The sequence below is a fragment of the Melospiza melodia genome, chromosome 1, assembly GCF_035770615.1.
Source record: "Melospiza melodia melodia isolate bMelMel2 chromosome 1, bMelMel2.pri, whole genome shotgun sequence".
In the NCBI taxonomy this organism is placed as follows: domain Eukaryota; kingdom Metazoa; phylum Chordata; class Aves; order Passeriformes; family Passerellidae; genus Melospiza; species Melospiza melodia.
Genome location: NC_086194.1, coordinates 130868118 through 130880751, shown reverse-complemented (window position 1 = coordinate 130880751; position 12634 = coordinate 130868118). Strand labels below are relative to the sequence as shown.

The 12634-nt window shown below is 40.5% G+C and overlaps 1 protein-coding gene across 5 annotated transcripts in view; it reads left to right on the top strand.

Annotated features, from left to right (window-relative positions):
- The window catches only part of NOL4 (nucleolar protein 4), a 187445-nt gene extending 175315 nt beyond the window's left edge, over positions 1–12130 (top strand). For all 5 annotated transcript variants that reach the window (XM_063168213.1, XM_063168221.1, XM_063168205.1 and 2 more), the window contains 2 exons: positions 3861–3941; positions 10181–12130. In XM_063168213.1, the coding sequence (XP_063024283.1) occupies positions 3861–3941; positions 10181–10374 (275 nt within the window). In that variant the 3' untranslated portion in view covers positions 10375–12130. The remainder of the gene's footprint in view (positions 1–3860; positions 3942–10180) is intronic.
- The last annotated feature ends 504 nt before the right edge of the window (positions 12131–12634 follow it).

The following is a 12634-nucleotide window of genomic DNA, read 5'->3' as shown; positions in this document are numbered from 1 at the left end:
ATCAGCATATTCATTTATACCCTACACTAAAAATGATAAGGTAAATATGTCACCATGAGGTTGTATGTCCCTCTGAATAAAAACAAGTGGTATCATTTATTTAGACAACATTCCTTTCTTCCTACATTGGCATGCTTTTGTAACATAAAAATGTAAGCAAATTATAGTATTGTTTGAAATTATCCCTCATATTGATTTTGTACAAATGCAGAGCAATACCCTTCTGATAAAAAGGGTATTGTCTCTCTGTCAGAGAAATGCAATTCCTCTGGAAGCCTGAGGTTTTATTGACTCCCTGGACTGTATTTAAAGAAAAGTCTCGGAGGATGGAGAAATCCCTGGGTTTTTGCCCTGGCTGATCCCTGTCTGGCAGGCCAGAGTGCCAGTTCAGGTAGAGCAGCTGACTTAGGCTAGATGATAATTGCTCAGCTACAGCCTCTATATTCGGCATGCTCAGCAATTTTCAAAGTGCTACCAGGGCTGCAGCCTGCAAGGAGTTGTTGGAATGAGGTGTGCTGAGGACCTTCAGTTACATCTTCTTCCTCACCCCCTGCCTGCAGAATTCTCAAAGGTCTGTGGATGATTTGTGCTAAGTTTTCAAAAGTCTTTAAATAGGTAATACTTTAGTTGTCAAAACTCTTTGACTCAGTGTGAATGATGATTACAATTGTTTCCATACACATGAAGAGCACATCTGAGGCACTGAATATGGTCTCTGATCAAATACTTTCATCACAGTAAAACAAGCTGTGGAAGTCTGGGTTTGTTTGTGAAAATGCACAAGAACTTTAAAATTGTCTTTTACATTATGCCCAGAGAGGATCTGAACCAGTTCCCACTGAAAACAGTTGGCTTTTGCTCTTTTGCCCAGCTAAGAGGAGGATTAAGCTCCCCATGTGTTATTTGTCAGCAAAAGCCGTCAATATTGTCCTGGCTTATATAATCTTAAACTGTGAGGAATCACAACTGTTTTGTGTACTTGTTTTTCCCTTCAAACTTCTTGTAAGAGGATCCATTTTCATAACTCCCATTTTGCAGTGACTTGCAGGGTTTAGGCAAAAGTATTCTATGTCGCTTCAGCATGCAATTTTAAAAAACGATGTACAAATTAAATGCCATCTGTAGCATCACAGGAGAGGTTTGTTGGGAGCAGACAATAGGCAGCAGCACCCACCATCCAACCACATGCATTTTTAGCCATCAATTTGTCTTGCATTCTGATTAGAAGCCACGTCTTCTTTGTGCCTTTAACACAGAGGACTCCAGTGTTTTTTTCACAATTAAAGCTCAAGAGAGGTTTTTATACAGACATACGCTCAAACATTTCTTCTTCCTTGCCTTTCCCTACTTTCACTGGACAATTTTGGCCGTATGTCCTTTTATTTTGACAAACCAGTAAGCCATTGCACTTCTCCCATATGGTTGCCCAGTTGGAAGGTTGTGCCAAGGTGCCCATCTTCTCCACAGGGATCCTACGCGAGTCAACGTACGTAAGCTCTGGGAACCAGAGGTCTTTGTGTGCCAGGACTTGGAAACCAGTTGTTGATGCTGACAGTCTAGTTAGGTTGGTGATTTGTGATCCACTTGCCATATCAGGAAGATCATTAGGAAAGTTGTGGAAAGGCAACTCTGTCCATTCCTCAGTCTCATTGACGCAAAACCAATGAGGAGCCAATCTCATTATCTCTCAGATATTAAGGGTAAATTGCTCTGGCTCTGGTAGCTGGTTTCCCCACAGGAGAAGTGGGAGGACTCTGAGGCCAGTGGGATCTGTCAGTCCTCAATGATATGTTCATTGGTAGACAAGAGGAGTGGTTGGAGTTGCAGCTGACAGAGGTAACCGCTGCCCTCCTGACAGGCCTCATAGGACCCTTGTTTGCAATCATTACACTGTTTCAAGGACTCTTGTTCCAAACACATGCAAGGCTGTTAAAATGGTTAATGACACACTTCTCTGGAGAACAGGATATTTACTTGTGAATTGTTTTCAGGAGCGAAGAACTAATTTAGAAATGCAATTCCTTTTCAATATAGTAACCTATCAAATGTTCTTGTCACATTTACAGATGTTCTCCTAGGGTAAAAACAAATAGGCACCTCAGTCAGAATGCGGGTATAAACAAATAAGGTTGGGTTTTTTGTGTCCGCTAAAACAGAAAAAAAAGAAGTTGCAATAGCTGCAATAGCTATCTAAAACTTACTGCTTGATTACCTATTTCTGGACCTTCCCCCACAGTAATATAATAATTAATGTCCAATTAACTCTCTGTCTAGTAGTCCAGCTGATGTATGTATTTTGTATTCTGTGACTCATTTAATTTGGCTATTTCCTCCATATAAAGTTCACCCCTACTCTGACCTTACAGACGTGGCTGTCTGTTCACCCAACTGTTTGGTGGCTCTGGCTCAGGGACCTCTCTCTGCCTGCTGTTGCAGTGCTTCCCTCCTCATGGGGAGGTCAGTCCTTCCACATGGCTAATTACAGAGCCATAATTAGCTCCTCACACAACTGCATGGGGCAAGCCTTCATGAAACTGCTCAATATGAGCAAACAGAATGTAGCAGCTTGTACAATGACCCCTCCTTATTATGGGCGGGCAAAAAAGCACAGAAGGAAAAGGCTTGGTCTTACAGCACCAAGGTGTCCTTTCCCCCTCCTTTTAAACATTTTAGGCCAATCCAGCTTGGCTGGAAATATTCACCAAGCAATCTGTGGGCTGACAGAGTCTCTGTCAGCCTGTACATGGGCTGGGGAGAAGCCTTTGGTCATGTTGTATTTGATTTGTTTAAATGGTAAAGGAGAGCTACTCTTTGAGAAGGGTGGATTTCCACAGCTCCTCTGTTCCTGTTACAGAGCTGAATGGAGAATCTCCAAGGTGCAATAGCTCTGTGAATGCAGAATTTGTCTGCCAGCTCTTAGCCAGCCACAAAAGCTTCAGCTGTCCTCTATTACAGCAACCTGAGGAGGTCACTGGGGTGAGAGAAGGACGAGAATCTTGTTTGATGATCAGAAGGCTGGATTTATTGATATATGATATATAATACATTATTACTATACTAATAGGAATAAAAAGAGAAGTTGCAGAGGCTTGTTAAGCTAAGAATAGAAAAGAAAGAATCTAAAACAAAGTTCTGTGTCCAGGGAATCTTCTTCCGAGCCTGCTCCTGTGATTGGCCCCCAACTGTACACATGGAACATGAACCAATCACAGGTGCATCCTATTGCATTTCACAGCAGCTGATAACAATTGTTTACATTCTTCTTCTGGGGCCCTTGCTTCCCAGAAGATGCACAGATCCCAAAGAAAGGATTTCTGTGAAAAAATGTCTGCGACAGTCCTCCTTCTATCATTCCTGGACTGAGCTCAGAAAAGAGTCCAGCTTGAGGGCAGGAGGGTGAAGACAGGAGATAATGTTGAGAGGAAAAGCTCTTGATACCACCAGGAGCTGTTGAAGTCCCTGCATGTAGCCTGGGCGTCTCCTGAGGCAGTGGGATTGGCTTGTCTCCCCATGTATTTCAGGCCAGGGGGCTGCTGTCTACCCTCTCCTGATGACTGTCAGCACTCTCTGAAGTCATGTTGGGCTCCTTGGAGCCATGGTCTTTGCAGTTGCTTCATTTCCTGAAGTCCATTTTCTCTAAGAGTGTGCAATGTGTTACTGCTGCCATAGCTGGGTTGCCTGGAGGTGATTTAGAACTTTTTTCTGCATCATTGTCTGGTTTTCTAGCCAGAAATGTCAGTCAGTTCCTTTTGTGTGTGTGTAAAAAGAGGGTATTTCAGACTCAGTGTTGGGCTGGCCATGCAGGATATGCCCTCATGTCACAGTAAGACAAAGTGTTGTGTCTCCATTTCTCTCCCCAGATCTGCAGCCTACCTCCACCACAGCCACAACTCAGCACTGCATCCCAGGCACCACGAACGTCCAGTCCCCTTCCAGCTCAGGTGAGTTCTTTGGCTGAATTCCATTATGTTCACACCATGGCAGAGCCTGGCAGGATCCTGGCAGGATTCTCTTTCAGCCTCCTCTCCCATGGGCAGGCCTGCAGACCATGATGGCCCAGCTGGTGGCTCAGGGACTTCCCCCATACTGCTCACCCCTCCCTGCTGGTCCTTCCAGAGGCTGTGCCCTCCCAGCTCTTCCCTGCTTTAGCCAGGCCTCCTACATGTGCCAGTCTGCCTTCCTGGTCCTTTGCATGCTGGTCCTGCAGATGCTGCAGCCCTGCTGGAGACAGGGGGGTAGCTGGGGGAACCTCCCAGGGCAGGTGCTGCTGACCTCCAAGGACCAGCACGACCATGCTGATCTGCAGCAGGGAGAGGAGTACTGAGCACTCTTGTCCACTTGCTCATGAGATAGCAGGGAAGGAAGGCACCTCGTTTCCACATCTAAATATTTGTTCACAATGTAACCTTCTGTAAAATCTTGGCACTTGCATGATTGATGGTGGTGATGAACTTGGTGATATTCTTCGTGGCAAACTAGGGGGAAAAAACCCCAACAGAAGAGAATATCCAATGTGTAGCTAGTTTTTAAGGTGCTAAGTGGATTATTCACAGGTTGGCTTGCCAGAATGTAGTAGTTAAATGGGGTTTTTGCTGTGGTTCCTCTCTCCAGGTCTTCTTTATATGTCTATTCTTGCTCAGTCTTGTGTTCTCAGTGCTACCCTGATGACATCAAAGTGGAGAAAGGGGAAAGAGAACACAGTTTGTCTCTAACACAGAGCCTGGAGCATGAAGAAACAGATCAAAAGTGATAGATGTAGGAACCTGGGACAGTGTGTTTAATCCCATTTGAAAACCTAAAATGTGGGGTTGGGAAAAGTTAAATGTTTTGACCTGTATTTTGGCAAAGGGGAACTTCTTGCTGGAAAATGCTGGCTGAATTTTCTGTTAAGACCTTCCCTACATTCCTCTTCCTCCTTCCTCATCCTCTTCAAATTGTCAGGTATGTGGCACAGGCAAGTACTACTCCATTCCCACCAAAGGGATGGAAATGGAATGTACCGGGCAGAATCTGACTTTCCTACCTCTGCACAAAGCTGAGGTGACAACTGTTAAGGCAACACAGTATACACCACATCATTAATCTCCTGTGGTGGATAGGGAGGATCTCATATAATCATTTAATCCCAGACCACTGTGTTTCCTGATCACTGAAAATGAATGATGGCTGTAGGCATTTCTGAGTTTTTCATATCACTTTCCTCAGGCAAGACAGCATTTTTTCCCTGCTGTCTAAAGTAGCAGAAGATGTGTCTTCCAGAGGGAGAGGTGTAGAAGAGAGAAAGGAGCTTAAAAGGTCCAATTCATCAGTCCCAGTTTTCTTGATTTCTCCTGGCACTTGAAGCAATACTTTTAGGCACATCTGCTCTATGTTTGAAGGCAGGAGGAAAAGAAACGTTGACAGATACATAAAATCACAGTAAAGCATTCTTATTACAATAAATACATCTGATTTGGAAAGAAAAGGTAGCATACTTTGATAAATTCTTTTCTATTTTGTTTTATTGCAGTATATAAGTTTTTCAGTCAAACCTCTCCCCTAAAGCCATTCATGAGGAAAAAAGTGAAGAGGAGAAAAGGTGCCATAGAAAAGTTACACAAAGAGATTTCAAAGTATGGGCAAATGTATTTTTCTCTAAATAAGTGTCACTGCTTTTTGCATTATCACTGCTGAAAAAGGTTGCTTAACTATTAAAAAATGTAGATGCTTAAGCACATAACACTTTTAAAAATTATTTTTTATTTTACATTATTATCTACAATAGTGATAACCATTTTGAGAGTCACTGACACATTTATTATTCTCTCAGTAGTTGTTAATTATAAGATTGGTAGCTACCCAGTGACAACATACAATTCTTAAGGGAATTTTGCTGAGACAGTTGATAGTGTCTAAGCAATCAGTATCAACACATCTACATCTGACCCATATTTTGGAATTTGATATAAATCACGTTGGTAATGAGTAGTGCATGAGGCAGTAACTAGTTCCATTAAAGTCTTGTAATTTACAGAAAAAAGCCATTTGTTCCACAATGTGTTTAGTGGCAGGCATTTCTAGCAGCTAATTTGATGAATGTTTGTCTAGCACATGAAGAGTGGGTTTTTAGAGTTTTCATATTCAGCCTGATGTGGTTCCAACAAGAACAATTGCACCTCACAGGGGAAATTAGGTCAATGTAACTGGACAGAGATAGTAAATCAAAAGTATTCCCATGTTAAAGTGTCAATCAGGTGGCCTAAAAAAGAGGCAGATGAACAATCTGTGTTTAGTCTTCTGAAAGAGTATAAAAGAAAGGGTTTGTCTCAACTTTGTTTAATCCACTGCTTGTGAGAATGTTGTGCTGTTACAGAAACATAGAAGGTGACAATTTCACATTATGGCAGTAAGAGAAAGAAAAAAATGGAAATAAGTCTCGTGTCTTAATCTCTGTGATATATGCTTAATCTTTGCTTGCTCAGCAGACATTGTGGAACCTGATAATAATGTTTGCAACCAAGATTTTTAATAGTCCTGAAGTACTCCAGAATAGGAAGCAGTATGCTAAAATGTGCAGTAACATCTTGGAGGAACCTGACACTTCCAAATTCATTGCAAAAATATTCAGATTTCTGTCTTTACAAATATACACTTTCTCGTTCCTGTGAGGACTGGCATCTTAATAAATGAAGTTAAATAGACTAAAGAAATAGTAAAGAGTTATTAAAAGACATAGTGGTGAAGCTGTTCAGCTTTTTCCGGATTTAGTAACCTGTCATGATGGCTTCTGGATATAGATGGACATAAAGTGTCCTTAACCAGCTATTTTAAGCCTTCAAAATAGCTGTGATTTATTATTCTGATTAAACAGATATGGTAGGTGTGAATAAGGTTTACATTTCCATGTTTCAGTAGCTGATTTGCATAAAATCACATGAGAAAAATCTACAGTACAAGAATGCACTTATGTGTTGCACATATTCCTTAGTTTTTAAATGACCAGGTATGACTGATGAAGCTACAAATAAGTTAAAATATTTTAGTTATTTAGCAGCCTAGCCCACCTTTGAGAATCTCTATTACTGCCAGTGAGTGTCTATCATAGCTATTAAAAGCTGAGACCAATATAACACATCCTGGGACTAATCTCTGAGTGAGGTGTTCTCCCAGAGATAGAGCTTGGGCTGTCATAGGTAAGCTTTAGAGGTGAGATGGAGGGGTCACATAACGTAATTAAAGGAGCTAAAATCCTTATCTCCACATGAAGCATTGGATTTTTTTTTCTGTGCAGTTCTCTGGCCGCTTCCCTTCCTGAAAAGGCATGGGTGTTCTCAGTGTCCCAAAATCATAGCTATGAAACTTTTCTCTCTCTGTGTATTCCTCTGGGTTTTTTCTCAGAGGGTTTTTTTTTTTGAGGGGGAAGGAGGACAGCAATGGGAGTTGTTAAGTACAAGTCAGGAATTGGGGAGTGAAGTAAAATCCCATTTTCCTGGTAAGTAAAAAAAAAAAAAAAAAAAATAAGCCCACCAAGTAGTTTGAAGGAGCTGTGTACATTAAAATTTGAGATATCTTATTTTCTTTGTATTCAAGAGCTCTGACATAACAGAAATCTCCCAAACCAAGAGGATTTTTGGGCTGTGGTTATTCCTTGTGTATGAAGACTGCCATCCGGCTTTTTCCAGTACCTTCAGGATGCAAAGATAAATATTCTGAAGAATTAAAGAACTTTCTTCATGAAAGTTAATTCAGACATGTAGTAATACAGAGCCAGCCAGGTCTTCAGACTATGTAAATAACTGTGACCCTATAGACTTGTGAGGATTTATACACTGGTTTGTGCATGATGGATATCTGGTTCTCTCCAGATATCTAGTTTTCCTCTAGTCCTCTAGTTTTCCCTTCAGAGCAGTGCACCATCAGTTTGTGTAAGGAAAACCTGAGAGGTAGGACCAAGCACATTTCCATGTGTATTTTATTTATGAGTGACATAAACTGATATCCTATTCTGTCACTTAAAATCTGGATTAGCAATGAGAAAAGCCCTTCAGTTAAGATTTCATAAAATGAAATGATCTGCTGCAGAAGCTCTGTTCTGCCAGATATTTTGTGTGTGTGTGTGTGTGTGTGTGTGTGTGTGTGTGTGTGTGTGTGTTTGGCAGTCACATGAATGAAACTCAAGGAAAGAACATAAAAGTTAAAGTAGGTTCATATGGATCACAATGGCCTCAATGTGTCAGTGGAAGCTTTTTCACTTCTGCCTCAATAAATGTAGAAGTCTTTAATGACTGCCTGGAAGCATTCAGCCCACCTGGCATTATGATTGGTATACCATTCTTCCCTGTGCTGGGTTAAGATTTTATTTAAAAATATCCTCTGAGCTTCTTCACAGTCATCATTTTCCAACAGCATGTGGTCACAACAAACAAATTCACAGAGCTAATTATGCTTAATTTATCCTCTGTACACTGGAAGTCATTTAAAAGTCAGTTCATTTATACTGGTGTAAAACCAGGTAATACGAGTTGTAAGGCTAAGTGCTGCTCATGCTAGTTGTGTGGTAGGAAATCAGATCTAATAGGACCCTTTCAGTTTGAGTAGTTTCTTTTCATTGTCCCAGTTCTGCTTTTATTCACTCAAGGGGAGGTTTTTCATTAACTTCAGTTTTTGTAGGGACATGGCAATCTCCACATTTTTTGTGGTCTCATCTGTACCTCTGCACAGGTATATAAGAAAGAAAGTTAAATAAGGTTTATGACCAGATCTTCAGCTTCTGAAAATCAGGCATCTCTTCATAGTGCTTATGATTGTGAGTCTGTGTTTTTGAATCTTATAAATTTTGTGGGATTATTTAGGGGAACCTCCACAGTATGAATTGGTGTGTTCTGTGCTCTGCAGTTGAGCATGCTGAATTTTAAAATTATTCCAGTCTTTGCTGGAAAATCTTGGCATTGACATATATTGTACTGATCAAATTGAGGAGTGACATTTTTCTCGTAGGAAAGCAAAATACATTGCTTTGGATATCTTGATCCCAATTTCCAGGAAAGTATTAAGATCAGGGTCAGGCTAGTCTGATTTTCTGCCTGCTGGAAGTATAGATTTCCTACACTGCCAAAATGAGAGAGCAATATTCCCCAGATTTGCTTAATAGGTATAGTTGCCATCTATATCCTTCTATATATGCTCAAAAAAGTGCTCAGTCCAATTCTACCTGTCCAAATTTACATTCCAGGAAGAAAAAAAAAAGTGTTAAATGGAAATTTTAAACACTTTATTAAAGCATCATGCGTCTTAGCTGGTTAATAACTGATTAAATAGCCAGGGAAATTCCACACAAAGACGAAGTTCATGATGGCAGATGTTTTGCCAATCACAGTAGCCTGCAGACTGCCCTCAGGAATGCTGTCTTCCATATGAAGACAGCATTCCTGAGCATTCCATGGTCTTGAGAATATTTTTTGAAGAAAAGTGCTAAGCATATTGCTGTGAGCTGCCAATACAACAGCATGGTGATTGCTGCAGAATCTCTTGTCAGTGTTCTGGCCTTACAAGATCCTTGCAATGTGTTGCCAGCTGTATGCAGCCCTCACAGATGATAGTGTGCTCCTCACTGTGGCAGCCAGATTGTCACCAGCCTAATCTCATTCATGAGCAGCTATTTATGTAAGTGATCAGACAGCATCAGGCAAGTCATGTGGATGGCCATTTGTCTACGTCTGCAAGGGATTCAATCTGGCCACATGCTGATTGAAGCATAAAATGTGAAAATAGCTGTCTAGAGAACATAAGTTGGATTTTTTGTGATAAAAATTGCAAGTGTGCATATTGCCATGAAGTCCACCATGGCAGCTGGAGCTGGGGAGGCACAGGAGATGAGCCTTCTGCCTGATCACCATCGTCAGATCCCAGGGCAGCGTTTGGGGTGCAAGTGGCTCACACTGTTGGAATATGCCCCTGGAGGGTAATTTTCTGCTGGCAGTGGACTTGCCCCTCATGTTCTGTAAGTGGGGTCTGTGATACATAAATATAAATTGCTGTGGTTCCTGTCAAGGCGACTGGTAACAGAACAATTATTGCTTATTTCTGCTGCTTGCTCTCAGCTGTGAGCAGGTCCTACTGCTCTGCATTTGTATCTACAAACCTCTGAAGCGTCTCTGGCAGCCGATCTGAAGCTTCTTTTCTTTCCCTTTGCTGTCTGCAGGTCCAACAGATCTCAGTATGAAGAGGCAGTTAGCAAGCAGCTCTGGATCCTCCAGTAGCTCCAGCTCCAGACCCCAGCTGAGTCCCACCGAGATAAACGCAGTGAGGCAGCTCGTGGCAGGGTACCGGGAATCCGCCGCGTTTTTGTTGCGCTCTGCGGATGAACTGGAAAACCTTATTTTGCAGCAGAACTGAGTCACGCGACCTTCACACCGGCCTGGTCTTATCTCAGAATTTCCACTAATGACATTTTGATTTCCCAGAGCACACACTTCAGTTACTGCACAGTCTTTTAGGAGAGTTAATTACCATAATGCCACACTGTTCTTGATCCATAAAGTGATGTGTTAAGGTGCTTCAAGTGAACTTCGACCTCTGGTGTTTCCGAGGTACTTTACTGTGTCCAGGCTATTGCTTTTGTTTTAGTGTGTCAGCATAAATATCGAAAAAGTGGCTAGAAATTAACTCATTCTAACAAGTGAAGGAAACAGAAGATGCTGTGATGGTTTTTTAAAACAAGTGGTTCAAGATCCAAGTGCAATATTAGTGGAATGTGATACTGACTCATTGGACTTAAAGCTGCAGTATATGGCAAAACATTGCCAAATGTCCTGTTGCTACAGGGCACAATTGCAATTAAAAGGATCTTGTATTTTAAAAAAATGTAATTTTTATAAAAAACGAAACAAAAGATTTTTGTTTTCATTCAAGATTTTTCATTTTTACTTTGGTAAACTTTTTCACTGGTCCTGAAAATGTTTTGAGGAGCTATTTTAAGTCCCCCCTTCCTCTCTTGAATCCCTGGCTGTGCCCTTCTCCCCAACTTCATATTCTTTCTACAACGAGTAATTCTTGATGCTGGATAATTTCCTCCCCTGTGTACTGTAAATTGTCATCTATGGAATACCTTCCAAAGGAAGTATGCATTTCCTGCATTCATGCCATTCTCAACTCCATTCTGTAATATATTGCAGCTTTATTAGCAATTAATAAAGAGTTGAGCGTTTTTTAAAAAAGACATATCGTTGAGAAAAAAAAAAAAGATGATTTGATTTCTTATGGTGAGCTCATCTGACTCCATGATCACTGCTGCTGTCTTATACAAGTCCCTCTAGTTGTGATTGGATGTAGATGATGAATGTTAAGAGGTTGCAAGTGACAATCTGAAAATTTGCACTCTTGTGTGTATTTATTTTTTTTCCTTAATTTAAACAAAATTCTTAACAAGGAAGGTCATTGACACTTCTGGTATAATTTGTATAATTCCCAGGCCTAGCTAAAACCTGTACAAAACTGTAAGTGGATGCAGCTGCAACTATAATAAAACTCTTCTCTCCCCTTCCCCACTCTTCCCAACCCCTCTATTTCTTATTTTATAATATTGATTACACATTAATGGTGTTTTCTTTGTGCACTATGGCAGGCTTCTTTTTAAGTATATAGAAAAAGGTACTTTAGTTTATGCTTATTGTACTATCTGTTCTGTTGTTTAGCTTTTGTTGAATAACAAGTTTCTTGTGCATTCCTAAATTTGCCTTATTTCATGTACAAAATTTTATGTAATTCCGTTTTTGACAATGAGTTTGAGGCATCAGTGATATTTTATATCTACTTGTTACATATAGTTTTCCAAGTAATGACTGTGATTGTGACCAAGTAATGTGCACTTTTTCTTGTAACTGTGGACATTGCTATGCTTTTTTTTTCTCTAGTGTTTCTAGAATTACTGTTGCTTACAGTTATGTAAAAGAAAAAGAACTTTTGTGATACTGTTGGTGAATATTAATGTGAAAAAGCCTATGAAATATGAGTATTTTGGAGGTACATAGATACACAAACATCTCTAAGTTGTGGACTCATGTTCACATATTTAAATGAGAATTCAAAACCTGAGGGCTGGAATCATTTCCTCTGTTTTGTTTGGGTAAATAAACAGATTTCTGTGTTTAAATACATGATTGTGAAACATTATAACATTTAAATGGAATGGCATTTAAGGCTATAACTGTAATGGTCTTTAAAGAGGGAAAATGGCCTTCCAGTCCAATTCATGCAGCCCCTCAAATATTGTTTCTCAAAATTACTTAGTAAATCCAGTAGGATTGAGTAACTAGCATATATAATTTAAAGTTGGCTGGAGGGAACACCATTTTGCCACTCTACATTTGTTCTTAAAAAACTATTGGATGTCTTTTAGGAGGCCCCTGTTCTTGGATATGAGAATATTGTTGCAAATCCTTACCAGTTGTTGCCTATCACTCGGGAGGTGCATTTGTTTCTGCTCAGCTGAGCAGCCTCACCACTTTTCAAGCTCTTTTGCTAAATCCAGGTAAGGAAAAGAAGCTAGAGGACAAGGAGGTGAGAAATTTAATTCAGTTTTCTGTCCTCTGACTGCTCTTTCTTCTCCCTCAATTACTCCTTTTCTTGAGGGAGAAGTAGGAAAGTTTGGGGTCAC